General features: G+C 42.1%; 1 protein-coding gene across 2 annotated transcripts in view; it reads left to right on the plus strand.

Annotated features, from left to right (window-relative positions):
• LOC311039156 (WD repeat-containing protein 37-like) overlaps window positions 1–25,760 on the plus strand; it is a 51,724-nt gene extending 25,964 nt beyond the window's left edge. Inside the window, exons 11-15 of one of the 2 annotated variants that reach the window (XR_014600131.1) lie at window positions 770–911; window positions 11,192–11,326; window positions 12,675–12,789; window positions 19,296–21,004; window positions 23,099–25,760. Coding sequence is in view for 1 of the 2 variants with exons in the window: in XM_084048807.1 (XP_083904933.1) it covers window positions 770–911; window positions 11,192–11,326; window positions 12,675–12,789; window positions 19,296–19,427 (524 nt within the window). In the remaining variant the exon portion in view is untranslated. Of the gene's footprint in view, window positions 1–769; window positions 912–11,191; window positions 11,327–12,674; window positions 12,790–19,295 lie in introns of both variants that reach the window. The other variant, XM_084048807.1, reaches the window with a different exon arrangement.
• Window positions 25,761–26,023: the final 263 nt, after the last annotated feature.

Below are 26,023 nucleotides of genomic sequence, written 5' to 3' on the forward strand. Positions count from 1 at the left end.
CATTTCCTGTTCTGGGTCAGTTAGTTTCCAATTGCTTCATTTGATTGGCTCAGCAGCAGATTTGAACCCGGAAACACACATCGTCTTCACATGTGTTTCCTGTTCAAATCTGCTGCTGAGCCAATGAAAAAGAAGCTATGGGAAACATGACCCAGAACAGGATGTGTATGTATTCCCCCTTCTGGAAAAGGGAACTACAGTTATGCACAGAGCTTATTAACCAAAAATATACCGAAACCGATTGTTGGAACCAATAACCGACTTAATCTTGCCCCCAACAAAATGTCCCAGTGTTTTTTGAATGTTGACAATTGATCACCTTTGTTCCAAAAAACATTACTTTTGCCCAACAGCAACACTATATGGCTCTGGGGCAGGTTGTCTTAATGCCAGTTTGTCTGACAGAAGTGTTAAATTAAGTCCATCACTTATGTCCGTTTCAATAAGATGAAAGCGTGAGACAAGAGATCTTCCTTATTGAACTTACGCTTGGAGCTACACTTTGAGTTAACACAGAGGATTTTGTCTGTGTACAGTAGGTGTGTGTGCATCTCTGCCAGTAGTTATAATTATTGTGTAGGTCAAGGCTAAGTGTGTGTGTGTGTGTGTGTGTGTGTGTGTGTGTGTGTGTGTGTGTGTGTGTGTGTGTGTGTGTGTGTGTGTGTGTGTGTGTGTGTGTGTGTGTGTGTGTGTGTGTGTGTGTGTGTGTGTGTGTGTGTGTGTGTGTGTGTGTGTGTGTGTGTGTGTGTGTGTGTGTGTGTGTGTCTAGGACATGACCAGGAGTTGACCCACTGCTGTACCCATGCCAGCCAGCGTCTGGTGGTGACCTCATCCAGAGACACCACCTTCAGACTGTGGGACTTCAGAGACCCCTCCATCCACTCTGTCAACGTCTTCCAGGGCCACACCGAGTGAGTCTGACACACACACACACACATACACACACACACACACACACACCTTGTGCTACTCATCCCTGGTGGTGAGGCATCAAGACGAAGAGAAAATGGGGTTTCCCAAACACTGGGCCAGGGTCCATTTTCAAGGGTCATTATAGTAAATATGCCTTTTTTTAAACAACCCATTAACCCATTTAGAGTTAGACCTGGGACCCTTATACGTAACAATACCTTTCAATCCGGGAACCCCTTTTGGGGTTGTTGTTGCTATGTACAGCATTGGTTCTTGAGGGAGTTCCAGGGGGTCCCCAGCTAAATGATGGATAGTTAGGAACCAAATGTACCCTTATGGGTCTGTAACTCTGAGAGTGTACAAATGGAACCAAATGGACCCTAACGGACCCTAATGGACCCTAACCCTAACGGGTCCATTTGGTTCCATTTGTACACTCTCAGAGTTAAATTAACATTGATTTTACAATATAAATTGGGGTCCCAGAGATAGAAATGCCATTAAATGGGGGTCCGTAGCCTAATGCATGTCAAACTGGGGGTCCTTGAAATTAAAATGGTTGCGAATCGCTGCTAGAGCCGTAAAGATCTTCTCTTATGAGGGTCCCTGGCATATCTTTTCAAATGGAGGTCCGCGGGCTAATATGTGTCAATTTGGGGGTCCTTGACATGAAAAAGTTTGAGAACCACTGATGTACAGTATATAGTAGCAACATACATTTTTTGTAACTTTTGTAAGTTTTTCAGAAAACTTTAGATTTAGAAGGCGTTTTTAGAATCGGCCCCACCTGAGGCCGATTCTACAAATCCCTTCCAAATCAGTATTTCTCACACTTTCAAGATTATTCAAAAATGTAAAAAAAATAGCATATGTACAAGCTCGCAGCTGTGAGCTTGTATACCTGCTATTTTTGAATAGGCAGCGCTCAAATGACACAGATGCTTTCCCTGTTTTAATGGGTTAAATGTTTCTTACAAAACATTTGTCAGAAGAAATTCCATAAATGAAGTTTTTAGTGAAAGATCGAAGTAGTAAAACTAGTATATCTACAAGCTCACAACGTGTCACTTTGCCACGTGTTGGGAGCTTGTGGATCAGCTATTTTCACTAGTTTGTTGTCCCGGGGAGAGAACAAATGTCTCTTTTGGGTCTCAAGCTGAAAAGTTTCGGAACCACTGCTGTAGAGCCTTAATTGTAACATTGTGAATTACATTTTCATTGAGAAGCTGTGTGGTGCAATACTTGTTTCATCCACATGGTGGCACTGTAGTACCATGGCTGGACCATTCTGATTCCATCCCTCTGTCAATGTCTAGCTATTTCCTGAAGCTTTGACAGGCTCTGGTTTAAGGCTCCGACTATCCATTATCTTCTTAGCGATTATTCTATTGATTACTTTAATACTAATCCAAAAGGGTATTTTTTTTAAATACAAAAGCAAATGTCTATATCAATCATTCAATTAACTACGAACCAAAATTGTGAAAATTGCAGACGTGTGTAGACTGTCTATTTTCCCTTTTTCTTTTTTTAAGATTTGTTATTGGGTTTTCTGTCTTTATTGATATATTTTTAAATGAAGATTAACAGGAAAGAGGGGGAGAGACACGCAGCAAAGGTCGTCAGGAACGGGACTCGCACCCGCGACACGCTGTCAGGCTACTTTAGAGCCTAGGTGCCCGGACCGGCAGGGTCTTGCCCCTGCCTATATTGTGGGACTTTTGGACCATTCTTCCAGCTCTGGGTCAGTCAGTCTTATTTGAGGAAGGACGGGCCACCGTGCCTTTGTTGTGTTGGCACCAAAGTTGTGGAACAAACTCTCCTTGAGCATCAAGTCCGCCCCCACCTTACCCCTCTGGTGTCTCACATTTAGTTTTAGTGTGGAATTTGAATGGGTCAGGTCGTGTCCTGGCCGACATTAGAGGTTTATCAAGGGACTCATTGAAAAGCATGCTAAAGACCCATCGTTTCACTGTAGAGGACTCCTAAGTTCACCTGTTGTTCACAGTTATTTATGCGGGTTGTATGTGTTTTGTTTATTTTCTACTCCCTCCCTCTCTTGTTGTGAATGACTGACAGTGTGATTGGTTTTCATGTTATCATAGTTTAGTCTTCTTTGTTTTTTTCCATTCTATTTTTTCTCTTTCTTTGGGACTGCGCCCCGGGCCAGTGTAATAGCTGGATAGCATTGTAAATACCGAATCCCATGAACCTACTGCACTTGTAAAGAAAACCTTTGAAACTGTTGCTTGTGAAGACAGGGCTGACAAGGGACACTGAGCATGCACTCAATCCTGTGCAGTTTGCATATAAGGCTTACAGAAGAGTTGAGGATGCTACAATCACCCTACTTAACCTTTTTGTTTAAGCACCTAGAGGGGAATAAATGAAACCCATGCTAGATTGCTACCTATTGATTTTTTCCTCAGCCTTTAACACTATCCAACCCCATAAATTAGTCATGAGGCTGATGGAGCAGGGGTCTTCGACATGTTTCAGCCCAAGGACCCCTTAGCTGACAGAGAGACGAAGCAGCCCCCCCCTACATACAATATATTGTTTTGTTGAGAAAAGTCCTCCATGCAACTTGTTAAGTGGCTTTCAAAGCCAACTCACCACATTTAGATGATTGTCTCATGTCTTGGGAGTATTCCACTTGTTCTTCTTGCCTCTTGTTCTTCTTGCCTCTAAGTGAGGCTGCAGCTTTGATGGCTTCATAGATTTGTTTGACATCGCTTTCATCAATGTTGTGTGAATCAAACATTATTTTTAGTTTACACATTATCTTTGCTAATAATGTTGGATTCATGTTAATGTATCTTTTCTGACACATACATTTTTGGAAACAAAAGAAGTGAAAATCATTCCGATCGCACACACATTTGGCGGCCCCCCTAAGGTAACTCTGAGGGCCCCCCCTGGGGTCACGGACACCTATGTGATAAACAGAACACAAGGGCTGTGTTCTCTCACCTTCACATGATTCTGTAATCTGTATACAAAGATGAAATGTGCAGATGATAATACAGTCATTGTGAGTCTGCTACTGTACGTGGCAATGAGTCCATCCATTGGTCCACACGTTGATGAGTTTGTCACCTGGTGTGACGAGTCTTTCTTAGAGATAAGCATATCCAAAACAAATGTATAATCACAGATTCTGAACTGATGCTTCAATTTGTAAAACTACAAAAATCAAAGACCCAAGCTGTGGACTGTCTGTGTAGAAAGCTACGAGAATCTTGGGACAGTCGTGGACTAAATTGACCTTCGAGAAGAATTGTGAGGCCGTGTTTAAAAAGGCACATCAGCGCTTGTGCTGTCTCAGAAAAGCATCCAGTTACCACATTGATAAAACCAAGATAACCCTCTTATATCAGGCTTTTATTTAATTAATATTTTTCACCGTTGTGTCATGGTTTGGTAACCTGTCTCTGGACAACAAAAACATTCTCTCAACCAAATAGTTGAGTGGGCTAGCCTAGTAAGCTTATCAGCTCTTTACTCCTCACAGCTGCAGTGCAAGTTGAACTCTTCTATTCTTCGAAGACTGTTCTCATCCTTTGAACAGAACATTCTTTGCTCTGACTGTCAGTGTGTGGCCCCAAGGTGGAGAATAAAACCATACAGAAATGCTTTTGTACCTGCAGCTGTCGTACTGTCAAACAAAGCTAGCACGAGAGATGATGCACTTCACCCATGCACGGCACTTGCGTGCGTGCGCGTAGAAGCATTGTTCACCACCCTCTTAGAAGTTCTTATGTATTGTTGTGTCTTGTTTTTAACTGGATTGTTGAATCTCTCGCCTGCACAACACATACAGTACAGCCTTGGGTACAAAAAAAAGAAAGAAACCTTGACCATTACCCTCCCTCTCTCTCTCTCTCTCCCTCTCTCTTTGTCTAACTCTCTCACACCACTCTCTTTTGCTCCATTTTTTCCCTGTCTGTTTCAGTGTTAATCCTCCATTCGGTATAATTTGGCACTTTGCTCGCTGTTAACGCTCATTTCACAATGACGGCTGTCACTGTCAGGCTTGTCTCCGGATTTCAATGGCTGTGCTCCTTTTTTTTAACGCTAAGTGTGCACTCGCGCGTGTGGTGTATGCGCTTGTCTGTCGAGCGACTTGATGCGTGCGCCTGCCGGCTGGGGCTCTCTCTCTCTCTCTCAGCCTTTTGATTGTGAGTGGGGGGGGATTATGTGGTGTTCATTTTGCGACCTCGACATGTATAATTCCTACAGATCCAACTTTGAATTCTCTCCCATAGACAATAAGCATAATGGGATTAAGCACCTCTGTTCCACAACCAACAACAGCTTTCCCTCATTGTCTCCTTCTTTCCTCCCTTCCTTCTGTGTTATTGTCTATACAACAGAAAATCTGTTTAAGAAAAAGAAAAATCAGTTTACATTTACGCTCTACTTCCATACTAAGTCATTCTGGACAATAAACTCTCAGCTAAATCCTTAAAATGTCAATGTAACAAACACAGCAGGACTTCTGGTCTACTAGATTAAAGGAGTAGTTCAACCAACAACAATACTTATTTTCTATCAATTACACACCCCATGAAGCATTGAATTCATGGAGATGTTTTTGTTTTTGTCACACTCCTAAGCCAATAATTTGATTATCGGCGGATAGATGCTAATGTATCCGGTAGGAGACTCAAAGGAGACTCTTTGCGTCTCCTACCGGAGAGACCGCCGGTCATCAAATTATTGGCTTAGGAATGTGACAAAAACCCATAGATCTCCATCAATTCAATGCTTCATGGGGTGTGTAATTGATAGAAAAAAACCGACTTATTTTAAGCTCTGTATCCTTTCCTGACCCTGTTGTTTAATTGCGTTTGTGTCTGTGTGTGTGCGTGCATGCGTGATTGGATGGCTTATTGTTCTTTGTCATCTATTCATAAAATTATAATATATTTACTTGTGGCCTATAACAATGGGTCTGCGGCCCACAAATGGGTCCTGACCCACCCAAAACACTGCCCCCTACCCCATGTTGTCCCTATGAACCAGTAGGATGATGCTGACTGCAGCAGATGCATGAACCAACTGCAAGTTGCTATTTTGATAATATTCATAATAATCTGCGGTACAGTATAAGACCATGGAATAGAGATGGAAAGGATGTAGCATGAAGTATTCTAATAGACAGGGAGGAGGGCAGGAGGAGCAGTGAGGGGGAGAGAGAGAGAGAGAGAGCCGTCTCTCTCCATAGCCGCTGTCTTCACTTCACCGGCAATTACAGCTAACGCTCCCTGACAGCGCAGCGCGCCAGTCAAAAGTGCAACATATTTCTGCCTCCTCCCCCTTTGCCGTAATTGCCGAGTAATGACAACGGCAAGCGAGCTAACAGGCAGCAGAGAGCAAACGAGAAGTGGCAGCGAACTTGCCTTACAAACAGAATGCCATGTTCTTTCTCTCTCTGTGTGTGTGTGTGTGTGTGTGTGTGTGTGTGTGTGGGTGTGGGTGTCGGTGTCGGTGTCAGAGTATGCAGCGTAGTACTACATAGTGCACGCGTACGTCTTTGTATGCAGATTTGATTGTAGTTCTTGGTGGAATTATGTTAGCACTTAGCACTAGTTTGAATGTCACCACAGCACTTTAAAACCTATTTGCCGTTCCGTGCCCAAGTTGTTTACATTCTATTCTGAGGACATTATTTTAAGCTGATGCTTGTATATCCACAGCAAACCTGATGTAGTACGCCTAATACAACGCTATAGAATAGACCTAACTATCCCAGATCATTAACAGTTTTAGGTAAGCGGCAGGGCCATGAAACTTTTTCTGGATCATTGCCCACTTGGAAAATCTCAAAAGCATTCGTGGCCAACCCACTGGACCACGTGCATTTTCAGAGCATGTTTATTTATTTTGATTTAATGATCAATCAATTGACTAATTGACTGATCCCGAAAAAACGTCAGGTCGGGTAGGGTTCGGGCAGAATTTGAGAACTCTACTTGCAATACCCGTTCCTCACTGCCTGGAGTAGGTCACAGATGTCACACGGTGCGTCACCCGCGACCCGCGCTGTGCCCTGTGGACCAAGCTCAGCCATCCGTCGGGCCTGATCAGCAAAGCCCCATTACAGCACACACTCCCCTAGCCTTGGCCTCTCTAATACGTCCCATAATTACACCTTAATGCCATGTCAATTTGAATTAAGGAGGGTTAGCCCAGGCGAGTACATCTAACCTCAGACAAGATGTGGTGTGTGTGTGTGTGTGTGTGTGTGCGTGTGTGCGTGTGTGCACGTGTGCACGCGCGGTTACAAGGAGCACATTTGTAGAGAGAGGGTCCCCCTGCTAATCTTAATCAAGACGAGCCAAAGTGAAGGAAATCTCCTCCACCAAATCCACTCTAAAAGAAAGATCCGGAATCTAGGTTTTTGAGTGAGTTCTTCGCAGGGGGGAGAGGGGGGGGGAGTCACAGGGGCGAGTGACATAATAGATTGGAAATATTAAGGGGCTATTAAATGAACGGCTAGGTCTGACCTAAGTGCTACCAGGCGGAGAGCCTGCATCACGGCCGACTGGCCTGCTGAAGGAGAGTGGAGATGCTGAGGAGAGCAGTTCCTCCCTCTCTCTCTCTCTCTCTCTCCCACTCTCTCTCCACCCCTCTCTCTCTCTCTCTCCCTCTCTCTCTCCCACAGCTGCACAGAGGAAGGCAGGTGACATTCAGCTCCCCGGTCCACCCTTAAATAAGGCATTTGGTGTATTTATGATAATTCTATACGCAAGCACATTAACCCATTAAGACCTAATAGGGCCGATAGTCTTCGAAATCTTTTGTGAAAAACATGTTGCTATGTCAGTGGTGCTCAAACTTTTTTCACGTCAAGGACCCCCTAAAGATGATATGTATTTGGCCGCTGACCCTCATCTCAAAACATTTAGTTCCAGGGACCCCGTGAAGCAAAGATTTGAGTTAAAAATGTTCGCTTAAAAATATGTGTATTCAAAGATTTGCACAAATATTCAAGTTTTTTTCCAAAAAAAATAGCAGATCTACAAGCTCATAGCGCGGCACTCGGTGCCGCGCTATGAGCTTGTATATCTGCTATTTTTGAATAGCCAACCAATGTAATATCTGTAGCTAAAATGACACAGATGCTTCCCCGGTTTTAACGGGTTAAGACAGAAATGGCATAGTGTGTTAAAACACTATCTAGCAAAAACGGTATACCATGCTGTTTTATATGACATGGTGTGAGGCCCCTACTGTAAGATGAAACTAGATGGAGCTAAACGTTGCTCTTAAAGGGTCACTACAGAGCTGGTTAAAGTGCTCACCCTGACACTGAGGCGTTAATCACCTCGAATTCTCGCGCTCCTCGGCTCGCAGAGCTGGATTTCGCAGTGCCTTTACAACAGTCGTTCTCAAAGTGGGGTCCTCAGACCCCCCCAGGAGTTCCTTCCTTTACGGTGGTTTCAGGGGGTCCCCAGATAAATTAGTTTGCTGGCATTTTAAACACAAATCCTATGGTGGTCCTTGGCACAAAATCTTTTCAAATGGGGGTACGCGGCCAAGAAATGTACCTGGAAAAAGTGCTTTACAGTGCAGCCTGCATGATGTATATAGCTTTAGTAGATAAATGAATATTGTGGAAAACATTGTTTCTCTTTTTTTTATATAATTTAAAAAAAAGGAAACTTTCATATATTCTAGATTCATTGCACATAAAGTTAAATATTTAAAACCTTTTCTTTTGCTTTCATCTTGAGGATTGCAGTACAGTATATAGGCATCCAATGAGGTTTTCCACAACATTTGAATGTTTTTTGCATAGGGAGCCAGAGGCCCTGGTTGCCCCAGGTTCGATTCCAGGTCAGCATATGTGTTGATGAAATTAAATTTGTCCCTGAGCAAGACTCTTAACCCCTAATTGCTCACTTTGGAAACAAGACCGCAAGGACTTTCATGACCGACCTGTTAAATGGAATTATCCTTATCCTTAGACTGTAAAATAATATGGACGAAAGGAACCGCGTCACGTGACCCATTGGTTTCTACAGACCAGTTTGAAGCCACTTTTTCGGCAAATTGGAATCCACCATCTTTTAACTTCGGGTCCCCGACAAGCAACTGGAAGCGACTGCTATTGGCTGCAGTAGAACCAGTAGAAGCATACCCTACTTTATCATTAATTTTCGAATGAATTAATGGGACCACAATTTACTAAATGCATATCATGATAATTGAAAAAAGACTTTAAACATTACGTATTTATGAAAATGATTCCTAGGGTAATACAATCAAAGTGTGAAGTCTGGCCAAAACCTCATTCACTTGAATGGAGTGTAAATGCTTCTGGCAGCCAGCAGGAGGTGCTGGGCCACTAATGGGAACTGCAGGGAATTCGCGTTCTTCCGCGAGAGCCTCAATTTCAGGAGCTCTCCCTTTGCCGCCTGGTTTTGAGATCACCAGCTGCAGAAACACACATCTTCCGGCTTGGACCAACATGGTATACTAACACATTTATCAAGGTTTTAAAGAGAAAACTAAAAACCATGTCATAATTATTTTTTTATATCATTTTGTCGGCAAAACACTAAGATTTTAATGACCATATAACATTGATATGTTATTTTGTCATTAACCCTTTCAGACCGAGAACGCATCTGTGTCATTTTAAGATTTCTTTGGGCTATTCAAAAATAGCAGATCCACAAGCTCATAGCGCGGCACCGAGTGCCGTGCTATGAGCTTGTAGATCTGCTATTTATTTATTTTTATCGTGAAAATGTGTATAAATCTTTGAATATCTTTTTTTCTGTAGCGCACATTTTTAACTCTGTTACAACTCCTGGGGGGTCCCTGGAACAAAATATTTTTAGATGGGGGTCCGCGGCCAAAATTCATATAATTTTGGGGGTCCTTGACATGAAAAAGTTTAAGAACCACTGATTATAGCAACATTAAAAAAAAAAAAAAAAGATAGGATTTAGAAGACATTTGTAGAATCCCCCTCAGAAGCAAAGATTTGAGTTAAAAATGTTTGCTTTAAAAATATATGTATATTCAAGATTTGCTCAAATTTTCTAGATTTTTCAAAAATAGCAGATCTACAAGCTCATAGCGCGGCACTCGGCTGGTAGCTGGTAGATCTGCTATTTTTGAATAGCCCAAAGAAATCTAAGAAAGACACAGATTTTTTTCCCGATCTTAATGGGTTAAAATCTTAGTGTGTTGCCCACTAGCAAATACCCTTGCAGTCCATCATTTATTTTGTGTGTGTGTGTGTGTGTGTGTGTGTGTGTTGGGGGGGGGGAGGGGCTGCTAACGGGGCTTTAGCCCAGGGCCTCAGCCTGAACACAGCTGGGAGCAAGGACACAGGTTATTAATAATACCTCTCTCTCCCTCGCTCTCTCCCCCCCCCCCCTCATCCTAGTTATCACTCTGCTGATACAACATCTCTTAGGAATGAGTGTGAGTCTGTCTGTCTGTCTGTCTGTCTGTCTGTCTGTCTGTCTGTCTGTCTGTCTGTCTGTCTGTGCACGTCTGTCTTCCTCCCAACATTTATCAATTTGTCCACACACACAAATGTTTACTTTTCAGGAAATGGAAAAAATAACCTGTTCTAATGGATCCAAAGTAGTTATTATTTAGTCACAAGGTCGTGTTAATACTTTTCCTTGGTTAAATATGAGTTTTTTCAAAAATGCCTAAAATAGCTGATCTACAAGCTCTGCTTGAGCTTATAGATCGGCTATTTTCTCTACGTTTGCACAACACTCTTGTACGACAAAGTAGGGCGTTCATTTGCGGACCAAAACTGGAAAAAAAAATCAGAAATATGAAGATACAAGTTTTCTGCCTTTTTTCTTTTTGATTGATTGACACATTTGTTAACAGTACATGTAGTACAGTCAAAAGGTATTCTAAAAGGAAAGCAGAAAAAGTCCCAGGGGCCTTGTTTCCATTGTGGTCCACGTACAATACATTCAATACAATACATAACGGTAAAAGCTCCCGTAGCAGGAAAGGTATATTTACAGAAAAAGGAGGGGCGGGGCACAGAGGATGCTACTACCAAGGCTACCAAGTTCCTAGGGATGTTCTTCTAAGCGCTATTGTATGTTTTTGGTCAGCCATTCTTTTAGCTTAGTTTTGAGTTTTGAGAGTCGAGGTCTTTAATGGCTTTTGGTAAGGCATTCAATATGTTGGTGGTGGTCGCCTGACAGCAACGACATACTGTATGCGACGTCTCTCCTAACCGTGGGACCGATAATGCAATAATAACACTGTCTGTCCTCCCCAGCACCGTGACGTCGGCAGTGTTCACGGTGGGCGACAACGTGGTTTCCGGGAGCGACGACCGCACCGTCAAGGTGTGGGACCTGAAGAACATGCGGTCGCCCATAACGACCATCCGCACCGACTCGGCCGTCAACAGGTGGGTTAGAGGCAGGGTCCCCACGGTCATGAAATTCCTGGAAATATTTTGAAATAAAAAAATAAAAAATCCAGTACTGGAAAAGGTTTGAAATTGATCAAACATCATCAAAGGTCCTGGAATTTATCAAGGGTCCTGGAAAAATATTTGGCTATACATTGTTTTTGGCTATTGATTTTGTTAAAACAAAACATTTTCATAAACATGAATAATATTACACGAAATATGTAACATAAGTAGTTTTTCGCCGAACGGGCTGTGTGACGGCAGCCTAATGTATGTCTCAAACTTTATTTTTGCTACACTGCCTATCTTTGGGCATTCTACATAGGAGTAAGAGAAACATTATTGCGCCGAATGATTGTTATATAGGCCTGGAAATTGGGCTAAATATTCTGGAAAAGTTTTGGAAAAGTTTTGGAAAGTCATTGCTAAAAATGTGTGGGGACCCTGTAGAGGAGAGCGAGATGATTGGACGAGAACCAGGTTCTCTGCTGCTCCAATCACAACAATGACGGGCTGTCACTGTATGCTAACCCTAACAATTCTCTGATGTGGAACTGCAATTTTCCTTTTGTCAATTCCAAAGATTGTTAGCAATTGCAATTTACAATTTAGACTTTTAGACTCTTCTGCAGAGCCACTTACACTAAGCAAGGTACATAACATCCAACACAGAGAGACAGTGTAGTGCAGGGGTCTTCAACAGGGGGTCCGGGACCCCTAGGGGGTCCTCAGAGCTACTATAGGGGGTCCGCCAAATCTTTGTGTGATAGGATTTCGTTTTTTTACATTAACCACGAAACTTAGAATTCCTTTTCTGAGGGGAACTAGCCGAAAATAGCCGATCTACAAGCTCTCAACGCCGTAGGGGAGATGAAGCAGGGGGTCCCTGCTTCATCTCTCTCTCAGCTAGGGGGTCCTTGGCCTGAAAACATTGAAGACCCCTGGTGTAGTGCCTCAGTAATCTGTCTAAACAAAATACACTATCAAAATAATAATCTGTACATTGAAACTAAAGGATATACCAGGTAAACAATGCGCCTAGCATCTGTTTAAATAGCATGCTATCCTAACTACTAGAAGGGCAGAGGAGAACAAGATGATTGGACAAGAACCAGGTCCTCTGCTCCAATCACAACAATGATGAGCTGTATGCACCCTAAAAGTTGTCTATGTGGAACCAATTTCCCATTTGTCATTATTCAAAAAACATTCCTGGCAGAAACATTTAACCACTTTTAATCTGGCGTCCATATTTTGTGCATGTTGTTATAGGCTAGATCCGTGGTTCTCAACCTGTGGGCCACAATAACACACTCATGACAAAACTTGTGTGATCCTGTAGGATAAGCGTCTCCCCTAACCAGCGGATCATTGCACTGCCACACGACAACCGGCAAGTCCGACTGTTTGACATGAACGGAGTGAGGCTGGCAAGACTTCCTCGCAGCAACAGAATGGTAAGGAAGATACAAAGACTGTGTGTGTGTGTGTGTGTGTGTGTGTGTGTGTGTGTGTGTGTGTGTGTGTGTGTGTGTGTGTATGGCGCTCGATCCGTGCCACGTCAAACCTTGACGCGTCACATGAACGCGTGATTTTTGTATTGCTCTGCACTGTACCGTGTGAACTTGTTATTATTTTCCCATTGACTCACAATGGGTACGCGACGCGATGGGACGTGCATGCGTGCACGCGTACCCTTCCCCCGTGCCCTACGCGGGTTACACGTTAACACTTAGTTTATGCGTTTTTAGCGAACGCACGCATCAACGCATGCATTTTTTTTTGGGTCACGCGACTACAGGAGGCAGGCAATGAGGGCTGCACAAAATCACACGTGAATATTGTTGATGCACAGCACCGTGCGTGCGTGTGTGTGCATGACAGATGACTGTCAAATAAACCGTCATGGTGATTATAGCGTGTGTGTGTGTGCAGTGTTATCAAAATAGACCGTCACACGTGATTGTTGTTGTTTCACAGCACCGTACGTGCGTGTGACACGTTCTATATAAAGTAGCTACACTTTAATACGAATAATAAAGATCATCTCTCATCATAGGCCTACCTCATGAATGAGTTTGTGCGCAGATCCAGGCTCCATTAAAGGCTTGCATTTATTCTATGATGCTTTTTGTCCCCATATAGAAGCTAATAACTGTATTCATCTTTAAAACTCGTGTGAAACTTTCATCAGAAGTCCATCATTTGGGGTTTATTGGTCAGTCAAAGAGACAAGGGCCACATGGGCAGACCATGAAGTGCTGTGGGCATATAACTGTCATTGCGCACGGCGGCCTCTCCAGCACCTCAGGTTGACACAATTATAAATAATTATAGCCTATAAAAAGCTATGCAGATGGATGGATCATGGATGCTCTATTGATAATCAAAATGCGGGAGAACTTGCGACCAGCGGTGTCCACAATCTCCACATTATCCCCCCTCATATAAACTTGGGTGCAAAATATGGCATAACTGACCGGTGATTAGCCTACCAAGTCCGATCCAATTCAAACATGTCTGCGACTGCAACTTAATTTGGTTCATAAAAACACAGTCTAGGGGAATTATGAAAATGTACTTAAAGTACCAAAAGTAGGCTAGAAGTAGGCTACCCATTTCACAAGTTTTCAAATAAAATATAAAAATCAGCAGATCTACAAGCGGAGGGTCACTGGACATGAACGCGGCTCCTGCCCGCAACAAAAAAAAAAGACGAGAGAAAGGGGAAGAGAGAGAGAGAGAGGGGGGGAGAGAGAGAGAAAGATAGAGAGAGAGAGGGGGAAGAGAGAGAGGAGAGAGAGAGAGAGAGAGAGAGAGAGAGAGAGAGAGAGAGAGAGAGAGAGAGAGAGAGAGAGAGAGAGAGAGAGAGAGAGAGAGAGAGAGAGAGAGAGAGAGAGAGAGAGAGAGAGAGAGAGAGAGAGAGAGAGAGAGAGAGAGAGAGAGAGAGAGAGAGAGAGAGAGAGAGAGAGAGAGAGAGAGACTCAATCAATCAATCTCGAAAGCAGTCCAAGTTCATGTTCAGTTCAATACCATTGCTGTTGCAAATTCCAAGCCATATTGAAGTATAGGATAATCCACAATGAAATGATCGTCCCGTGGTGATTGATCACAGAGTAATATTGTGGCTTTTCCAACAATCTAAAACTAAAGCCACAGTTTTTGATCAGGGGGCAGGCTGGCAGGGGATGTATGTATAGTCTCGTGTCTCGCTTTGTTTAGGCTATACAATTAATCGCAGAAATCCAAGAAGTTGCATCAATCACTCCACAATGCGTCGAATCGCCATGCATTGTGAGCTTGTAGATCGGCTATTTTCAAATGGCCGAAATGTGTATAGGGCTGAAGTTAGCCCTGAAACATGACTGTCATACCATGACAGTCATGGTGCCATGTCCCCCCAGTTTATAGCGGTGTTCGATTTTTTTTTACATTGCCAACTCTCACATGTACACAAACGTTCAGATTTCAAATATAAAGTGCTTACCCCTGAGCCACGGATGTTACAGGGCGATCCGGACCGCGATAAGTACCCGTATCTCCCGTATTGTTAAATAAAAAGCATTTTATCCCATCGCCAGCCTTTTCCTTTTTTTTTGGTAATGTATCAGAGTGCAATACACCTCCCAACCATTAGTGTCGCATGGTTGAAAGTATCGGAGAAAAAATTGAGAAAATGGCTGGCGATCGGATTACATTTTTTATTGAACAATACGGGAGATACGGCTACTTATCGCGGTCTGGATCGCCTTGTAACATCCATGGCTCGGGGTTAAGCACTTTATGTTTCAAATCTGAACGTTTATGTTCATGTGAGAGTTGGCAATGTAACAACAATCGAACACCGCTATAAACCAGGGGGACATGGCACCATGACGCTTGCGTCATGAGAACCATGGCGAGGGCTGAAGTGTGTTTAGTGATAATAACCAATTACCAAGATATAACAAGTAGGCTACTAACTAAAGTTTTCAAATAATTATAGTGGAATAGGCTAAAAAGTACAATATTTGCCTCTAAGATGTAGTGGAGTAGGAGTAAAAGTATTGAAAATTGGAAATAATCTAGTAAAGTAAAATTACCTCAAGATTGTACTTAAGTAGGCCTACAGTACTTGAGTAAATGTACTTAGTTAGTTACTTTACACCACTGCGAGAGAGAGGGGCTCGAGTCGCAAAGCGAGTTAATTCAGCCAAAATCTGTCACTTGCGTTTCAAATTGTATTCTTTGATCGGCTGGTGAGTGATATAACTTAACTGTCACAACTTGGTGTTTATAAACATACTTGTGTGTGGATTACGGAGAAATTTGAATGAAGTCTTGATCGGGGAGGCTCTATATACGCACTTATGGATATCTTTATGTCAGTCCGTGCAACGTACGGTTCGCGGCCCCGGCCGGAGCGGCTTGGAGCGGCAGCCGGTCATTGAGTAAATGTAGGCTACTTTATACTTTACAGGAGGAGGAGTACTTCCAATTTTCAATACTTCTACTTCTACTCCACTACTTCTCAGAGGCAAATATTATACTTTTACTGCACTATAATTATTTATTATATATATAATTATTGTTTACAAAACTCACATTAACCACTTCACACCCCATATAATATACAAGATTTGTATTTGTGAAATGGGACATTCTGCATAATGAATATTAGCCTACTTTCTACTTTTGGTACTTTAAGTACATTTTGGTGCTCCGTGGCGGGGCAGGTTATGAAAAAAACCTGACCCGCGCATCACTGCCCCCCAGAGGTGTCCCCGGACCCCACTTTGAGCACCAATGCGCTCATCTTCAACAGGAGTTGGATGGGATGAATACATAATGAATACATAAACGCATTTTGATTGGTCAAAGGTCTAGCAGTCACCAGCGAATTTCCGCAAAATATGACTGCTGTCCGAATAAATAAAAGACGCATTTTCGAATTAATGAGGCCATAACATAACATAAATAATGTGAACAAACGATACCGAACAAACTTCAGTAATATTGCTCTGGCGGAGCTGCAGCTGATATTGGCCACTCCGGTTGGGTCTCAGAAGTATGTGAGTGATAAACGTAAATTATATAATTAATTTGGCCTGCAATTATCTAATGCTGCCAGAGAGAACCACAATGTTCTCTATTTCTCGCAAAAGTCTAGAAAGACATGTGTCCATGGCACGTCAGTGCGCCCCAGCCATGATTTTTTATTGTATAATAGAAGGCATGGGCATTTTAGCATTTTTGGTTGTGCATGTTATAGTGCCCTTGATATCAAAACGTTTCCCCGTTAGTGGTGCGTAAAAGTGTGGTTCTTTTCGGTGAAATGACATTGTGCGCATCGGGCGCATCTGCTTTCGGGGATTTGAGTCAAAAATGATGATTCTGGCATTTTAGGGATGAGATCTGATTTGACAACTGTTTGTCTTATATTAGGAGGATGTTTGTAGACAACTCTGGGCATGTCCTTGAAAGTAGTGGCCAATTTTGGGTCGCTACTGAGGATATACCAATGTTCCTTTATTGTGCGTTCAAACTCCTTACCGGGCTGAATATTGTACAATGCATAAGGGAGCGTTACATGGGGAGGCGTCCCGTTCGGACTGTAGGGTATAGTCCGAACGAGTCTGTTTGGTCTGGAGTCACCTGAATACAGGAAAATTAACTAGAGAGTTCACAGAATAAATACAATTTTGAATTAGAGCAATCTCTTGAGAAATGACATGGTGTCGGGGAACTGAGGCAAGAGGAGGCATCATAACATACACCGGACCCGACATTGGTATCATAGGCCTACTGTAGGCATAGGCCTATAGCTTTGTATTGCCTTGAAATAAAATATTATTTAAAAGACATGGCTATAGCCTACATGTTACTGATTATTTGGAATGTTATATTATTGCAACCGCTGCAATATTGATTGTAATGGATGCATAAAACTCAATGGAGGGAAAGGGCGCGCACAGTGCACCATGCGTAATGGAGCGAGGGAGGGAGTGCTATGACATATAACAACGGTAATAACAACGGTTATAACAACGGACTAATGTTAAAGTCCGTTGTTACTCACGCCATAATCCTCTCAGGAGCATTGCATGTAAAATCCAAGACATATACAGTCAATATAGTCTAATAGGCTGCTTTTAAATCTACAATAAAATGACAACGGATTGTCCCCTCTCCTGCTTGTCGTTCCGTGATGATTTTTACTTTTTTCTCACCATCATGCACTCTTATAATATCAACCATTAAGCACAGTCAGCTGGCTGGTGTCAATTATCTTTCTATACTCAATGACAGCTGCATGGAGGAGACTCAGGAGAGTAGACCTCAAAACAATAAAATAACCAAATAAATATCCTATAGGCTAAATTTCGTATACCGGGCAATTATATCAATGAGAGAGCGAGAACGAGAGAGAGAGAGAGAAACGGAGCGAACGGAACCATTCAACACCATACAGGTTCGGTTTAGCTCAGGATAGACAATTCATATTTTTTTCCTGCCCTTTGATAGGCTATACTGAGAGAACATTAAATTACAACTAGATAGATATAGTGAGTGTGTCCAATCCTACTACAACAGCACTACAAGGGACATTCATTCCAATATAAAATAAAGTTGCAGCGGGGATATCATTAGGCTATACATTAGAGGCAGCTGCGCATCATTGTTAAAGTAACACATTTAACATTCGACCCATGAACTTCGACGCTGACGGCCCCAACGGAGGTTGCACCCTCCGCTTTTAAAAAGAATCCTGCAAGGATGACAGACCCTGCATTCAACCCGTGTGTGCACCGTGCGCTACTCTGCGCAGAAAGAGGGTTCTCGTCACAGTGAATGAGTTACAGCATGTTTCAAAGCTTTTTCATAATAATACAAGAACAACGCAACATTCGGCATAATGAGTAGCCTATACGTTCTACTTAAGTATATTTTGATGCCAATACTTTTGCCATAAATGAGCGTGCCTTCTTTCATAGACTGTAAGTGTTGCTCTCTCTCTCTCTCTCTCTCTCTCTCTCTCTCTCTCTCTCTCTCTCTCTCTCTCTCTCTCTCTCTCTCTCTCTCTCTCTCTCTCCATTTATTATAATGACCATGAGCGGTCCGGTGTTTATGTATTATTATTTATTATCATAATGACCATGTGCGAATGCGCAGTGACGTCATCGTACCTACATGAGAAATGTGACAAGTATTATAGGCTAGTTTTACCGTGTCTGGTACCAATACAAAAAAATAAACTGGTCTGAAATAGATAAATATATAGCTTACAATGGCGAAACAATATTATTTATTATTATTAGGCTATTTAGTTAATTTAATGCGGGGTATTTAGAAACAAATATTAATATCTAAATTGTATCAATGCCACTAACCTGGATACATGGATGTGATAATAATTTTATATTCTTTAGGCTACACGATCACACAACGCGATGCAGCACATATATCAGGCCTCAGGCGTTCACATGATGCGGTGCAGCACACCACAATAATCACGCCTGCTTTCTGCGCTGAACGCACGCACACACGCACGCACGCACGCATTAAAAAAAACCAAGTCACATTACACGACACGTTCACACGCTGATGCAACACGTCACGCTTGCTTTCGTGTAGTGTATGCGCAGAACGCACGCACACACGCACGCACGCACGCATTAAAAAAAATCACACGTTCATGTGACGCGTCAAGGTTTGACGTGGCACGGATCGAGCGCCATAGTGTGTGTGTGTGTGTGTGTGTGTGTGTGTGTGTGTGTGTGTGTGTGTGTGTGTGTGTGTGTGTGTGTGTGTGTGTGTGTGTGTGTGTGTGCGCTCATGCACGCTTGCCTCTGTCTGAGCATACGCCTTATTGTGCCTTGTTTGTAAATGAATATAAAATTCATCATTTAAAGATGGCAGGTGTGTAAGAGGTGAGACCTAAACCCCATTTTGTGTTTGTGTGTGTGTGTGTGTGCGCATGTAGGGCCATCGGCGTATGGTTTGCTGCTCAGCGTGGAATGAGGAGAATCAGTCGTGTAACCTGTTCACCTGCGGCTTCGACCGGCAGGCCATCGGCTGGAACATCAACATAACGGCCCTGCTGCAGGAGAAATAATGTCCTTGTCCTACACACACACACACACACACACACACACACACACACAGACACAGACACAGACACACACACACACACACAATGGCAAGTGAACAAATAAACAGGAATAACGTTCAGCTATTTAAAAACAAAAAAAAGGCTTCATACATCTTGCACATTTTCTGAGGACTGCACAGTCACAAGGTGTGTAAATCATTGGCCATCAACGGGGTCATTAGTGTTGCTAGTGACATGGCGAAATACAGTAATGCCAGCTAGGCAGACACGAACACTTCCTAAAACATATAAAAAGACAAATACCTGGTCACTTCAAAAGAGAATGGTCACTTCCTCAGAGGTTTGACTCTGAGGAAGACACTTGTCGAAGCGTACAGTCACCCCACTGCAAATTAATAGAGAGCTCCAGTACTGTATTTGGGTAGTCTCTTTTGAAGTGCCCAGGTATTTGTCTTTTTTATATTCAATATGTCCCACTGTTGAGTCCCACCGAGCCCCTTCCACCCACAACTGGCTGAAGCGTGTTGGACTTCTCGTTGTGACTTCCTAAAACATAGCAGTGATTTCACAGACCACCTGTATAGCTGAATGAACAAAACTCACTAGAACCAGAGTCTGCAAAGCTGCAAGATGTGAAGATCTTTATGCCCTAGCAGCTCAAAGCCTCTCCGTGGCTTTCCAGTATCACCCTAGCAGGTGGTTCAAGAGAAAACGTTTGTTTTTTAACCCTTTGACTTGTTCAATCCAGGAATGAGTCATGTGTCATTTTAAGATTTCAGCTATAACCATTATTTTATACTTTGGCCATTCAAAATAGCAGATCTACAAGCTCACAAGCTTGTAGATCTGCTATTTTTGAAAAATCTTGAACATTTGTGCAAATCTTTGAATACATTTATTTTTTGAAACAACATTTTTTACTCAAATCTTTGCTTCTGGGGGGTCCCTGAAACAACATATTTTTATGGAGATTGGTGGCCTAAAACATAATTTTGGGGGGTCCTTGACATGAAAAAGTTTGAGAACCACTGATATTATAGCAACATAAGTTTTTTCAAAAAACTGTTAGGATTTAGAAGACATTTGTAAGGATTTGCACACATTTTCACGATAATAAAAAAAATAGCAGACCTGCAAGCTCATAGGCGGCACTCTGTGCCGCGCTAGGAGCTTGTAGATCTGCTATTTTTGAATAGCCAACGAAATCTAAAGTGAAGCAGATGCGTTCCTGGATTGAATGGGTTTGAGGGTTTTTGACAACTTTAACCACATGAACCCTAGCAACCCCCATTCAGGGGTATGTCATGGTGGGGCAAACATTCGGCAAAAGAACTGATAAACATTATTCCTATTTGATGTACAATAAAGTATATACATATATATACTGTAGGGTTCTGTGTGGTGTAGGTGTGCATGACGCCTTATTGATCAAGTGTTTGACCCATTCTGCCTATTTTGCATGACTTGTGAAATAGCTGTTGTTTTTGTTTTTTGTTTTTTTTACCGAAGGTTAGACATCATTTACTGTATGTAAGAAAATACTATCTATCACTGGCGGCTACTGCTGTTATTCTCAACCTGTGGGCCCCGGGACCACTAGGTGGGCCGTGAGTGTATTGCAAGTGGGTACCCCAAATAAATAATTGTCAAAGCATTAAGATTTTAATAATAATATAACATTGAGATATTTTTTTTAAAGAGTTGTGTTACTGAAAAAAAATAGGAACTTAAAAGTATACTACGTTAGTTCCATTGATCCAAGCCCGGAACACAATCAATTGACATGATCATTAACTCATTGAGTGCCACAATCCGTCAAATCCGTCACGTGGCCTGACGCCCAGAGCGCCACGATCCGTCAAATCCGTCATAAAAAAAAAATTCAAAAAAAAAAAAAAAAATCAAAATAAAAGTTTTTTTTTTTTTTTTTTTTTTTTTTGGGAAAAACATGTTCAGAACCCAAGATATGATGATTTGAAGATTTGCTGCTCCATCCACTCCTTGTTTAACCTATAACTTAAAAAGGCAGGCCATCGGCTGGAACATCAACATAACGGCCCTGCTGCAGGAGAAATAATGTCCTTGTCCTACACACACACACACACACACACACACACACACACACAGACACAGACACAGACACACACACACACACACAATGGCAAGTGAACAAATAAACAGGAATAACGTTCAGCTATTTAAAAACAAAAAAAAGGCTTCATACATCTTGCACATTTTCTGAGGACTGCACAGTCACAAGGTGTGTAAATCATTGGCCATCAACGGGGTCATTAGTGTTGCTAGTGACATGGCGAAATACAGTAATGCCAGCTAGGCAGACACGAACACTTCCTAAAACATATAAAAAGACAAATACCTGGTCACTTCAAAAGAGAATGGTCACTTCCTCAGAGGTTTGACTCTGAGGAAGACACTTGTCGAAGCGTACAGTCACCCCACTGCAAATTAATAGAGAGCTCCAGTACTGTATTTGGGTAGTCTCTTTTGAAGTGCCCAGGTATTTGTCTTTTTTATATTCAATATGTCCCACTGTTGAGTCCCACCGAGCCCCTTCCACCCACAACTGGCTGAAGCGTGTTGGACTTCTCGTTGTGACTTCCTAAAACATAGCAGTGATTTCACAGACCACCTGTATAGCTGAATGAACAAAACTCACTAGAACCAGAGTCTGCAAAGCTGCAAGATGTGAAGATCTTTATGCCCTAGCAGCTCAAAGCCTCTCCGTGGCTTTCCAGTATCACCCTAGCAGGTGGTTCAAGAGAAAACGTTTGTTTTTTAACCCTTTGACTTGTTCAATCCAGGAATGAGTCATGTGTCATTTTAAGATTTCAGCTATAACCATTATTTTATACTTTGGCCATTCAAAATAGCAGATCTACAAGCTCACAAGCTTGTAGATCTGCTATTTTTGAAAAATCTTGAACATTTGTGCAAATCTTTGAATACATTTATTTTTTGAAACAACATTTTTTACTCAAATCTTTGCTTCTGGGGGGTCCCTGAAACAACATATTTTTATGGAGATTGGTGGCCTAAAACATAATTTTGGGGGGTCCTTGACATGAAAAAGTTTGAGAACCACTGATATTATAGCAACATAAGTTTTTTCAAAAAACTGTTAGGATTTAGAAGACATTTGTAAGGATTTGCACACATTTTCACGATAATAAAAAAAATAGCAGACCTGCAAGCTCATAGGCGGCACTCTGTGCCGCGCTAGGAGCTTGTAGATCTGCTATTTTTGAATAGCCAACGAAATCTAAAGTGAAGCAGATGCGTTCCTGGATTGAATGGGTTTGAGGGTTTTTGACAACTTTAACCACATGAACCCTAGCAACCCCCATTCAGGGGTATGTCATGGTGGGGCAAACATTCGGCAAAAGAACTGATAAACATTATTCCTATTTGATGTACAATAAAGTATATACATATATATACTGTAGGGTTCTGTGTGGTGTAGGTGTGCATGACGCCTTATTGATCAAGTGTTTGACCCATTCTGCCTATTTTGCATGACTTGTGAAATAGCTGTTGTTTTTGTTTTTTGTTTTTTTTACCGAAGGTTAGACATCATTTACTGTATGTAAGAAAATACTATCTATCACTGGCGGCTACTGCTGTTATTCTCAACCTGTGGGCCCCGGGACCACTAGGTGGGCCGTGAGTGTATTGCAAGTGGGTACCCCAAATAAATAATTGTCAAAGCATTAAGATTTTAATAATAATATAACATTGAGATATTTTTTTTAAAGAGTTGTGTTACTGAAAAAAAATAGGAACTTAAAAGTATACTACGTTAGTTCCATTGATCCAAGCCCGGAACACAATCAATTGACATGATCATTAACTCATTGAGTGCCACAATCCGTCAAATCCGTCACGTGGCCTGACGCCCAGAGCGCCACGATCCGTCAAATCCGTCATAAAAAAAAAATTCAAAAAAAAAAAAAAAAATCAAAATAAAAGTTTTTTTTTTTTTTTTTTTTTTTTTTGGGAAAAACATGTTCAGAACCCAAGATATGATGATTTGAAGATTTGCTGCTCCATCCACTCCTTGTTTAACCTATAACTTAAAAAGGCTGTATCTCGCTTCCTAAGCACTTTTTTTTTACAATGAATTTTGGCTGTGGCACTCAGAACCAAAATTCCATTAACATGAATAAATAAGTTTGGCACTGAATGAGTTAAGATGTATATGTTCTGAAAATGCATGCGGACCACCCATCTGACACCCTAACCCGGCAGGGTTGAGTGGTCAGATGAGTGGGCCGCGAACGCTTTCGAGATTTTCGAGTGGGCCCTGATCCAGAAAAAGGTTGAGGATCACTGCTACTACATTACTGTCATTAAGGTTACTGCTGAATGGTTGGCATCAACACTGCATGAGAAACTTGCAGTGAGTGAGTCCAACTGTAAGCGAGTATTGTTTCCGTAGGAGACGAGACGCGAGCTGCGGCTTGTGATTGGTTAAAACGGGGGGTAAGGAACGCCACGTGGTATAACTATGAGAGTGACGACACTAGCGTTGACTCCCGTTGTAAAAATAGAACGCGGTTCTATGAGGAAGTTCCACTGTTTGGAACGACAGCCCATAGCAGCCCACTTTGCGGCGAGATCAAAGCATGACGCGACTCTTATACGTCTCGGTAGCGCTCCGCTGTGTTCACGTGGACCGCGCGCAAGGCGGTGCAGACGTGTCGGAGGTACCAAAAGTAGGGGGGACGAGGATTTACGATTCTGTCCCTATCGGAACATAACTCGGACGGCGCTGAGACTGCTTCGCAACGTTCGGCACAGTGATTTGCTCGCTTTAGCTCGCTCAGCGGTGCCTCTCGTGGCTCAAGTCTCACGCCTCGCCGCTGACGAAAACAAGCGCTCCCTTGCGTCTCACCTCCTATGGAAACAATAATAGCCAACTGCAAGGACACAAGAAAGGAACACACACAGATCCTGAGAGAGGGAAAGAGACTGAGAGCCTACACTTTACATACTGTCATACTTTGCAATTGCGTAACTCACTGTACATCATTCTCTTACAGTGTCAAGAACATTATAGCAATAATGAGAGCTCTACATCATTGTTGTTTTTCACAGACTCATACATGTTGAAAATGTCTGTCTATTTTATTCTTTCTGTTCAGAGCTGATGTCTTACCTGCTGTTTTATGTTACTGTTTTGTTTTTTTACATTGTGGTAAGGTAACCCATGCTTAGTCAGTGTGATGATTGAAAAGCAAACAGACTTAATTCAGTCCATTGCCAACCCCAGGTTTGGCCTGTACACTTACTTTCAAGTAGCTTCAAGTGAATCGCGATACATATGGTGTTGTTATAGTTTTGTATGTGCTTAAGAAAAGAGCTGAGTCAAAATTAAGTGTTTTGTAAGTGTTTACACTTGGAATTGTGACGTTGCAAGATGTATCGCACCTTGATCGTTCCCTTTCCTCTGGTGAAAAGTGCTCTTTACGCACGTGCAGCAGCAGTAACATCAACAGCCCCACAAGTACACAGTGGGTTCATTCTGGTATAAAGGATGAGGCCATTTGTTGTCTCGAAACAAGGGAATGGGGATTGTAACCTTGTCTAGAACTGGGCTTGTCTGTACTCTATAGTTAACTTTTATTCTTCACAGTTGTGCAATATCTCACACAGATGGAAGTCATGCTGTAGTCTTTGATCGTCTGATGTTTTAATAACGTATTTCAGTGCTGTAGCTCGGAAGGACAGGCCTTTTTGTGACTTATGTAGCTGTATAGCACAGTGTACATACCGTGGACACGTATTGCAGTTGTACGTAAATTGCTTCAAGTTATTTTTTCTGTCGTTTCAGCCGAGGTTCCATTTTTACGCAGTAGCATGAAGTTCATACGTTGAATAATCTTATTTAAATGCCTTACCGTGTGCATTAGGCCTGCTGGCTTCACCCAACCCGAGCATCAGTGCACTTTCCCAACTGCATGTTAAGTAACTGTTCCACTATACAGTGCAGATAGGATTTCTATTGCGACTTCATTCAGGGAACTTGATGTCACACCTACTGATATCGATGTCATCTTTTTAATCTTCAGTTAGAAAGGCAAGTCTGATTCAGGCCCCCGCGTATGAATTATGTCCTGGTGGAAATATGATTTTGGATAGCTATACTTTGAATTATGACATGCGAGATTGGAAAACAAATTTGGCGATGAAGAGGCTTGGCCCTTTTGTAGCAAAAAGTATTAACCTCAAATGATTTGATCTATTTTGCATAGTTATTGGGTATGTCTTTTTCTGTCTACAAATTCAATAAAATGTGTGACTTCCATTTTCCATTCATTCATGTCTCTCTCACCTTTCTTAACACATCATTTCATTGTGTGTTTTTAAATATGAGATGAATATCAGTAGGGATGTGTCTACATTGCTAGCAAAAAGTCTGTCTTGAAGAAATAGTGGAAAATCTAGCTCAAATGGCCAGGGCCTATATGGGGATTAGCGTTATGATCCAAGGCATCCAGGGGGGAAAAAATATTTGGATTGTGCGAACTATATGGTTAAAGAGTTATAGGCCAAAATATGAAGCAGCCTGTTATGGCGCC

This window comes from Gymnoscopelus microlampas (genome assembly GCF_963454915.1).
Source record: "Gymnoscopelus microlampas genome assembly, chromosome: 22".
In the NCBI taxonomy this organism is placed as follows: Eukaryota; Metazoa; Chordata; class Actinopteri; order Myctophiformes; family Myctophidae; genus Gymnoscopelus; species Gymnoscopelus microlampas.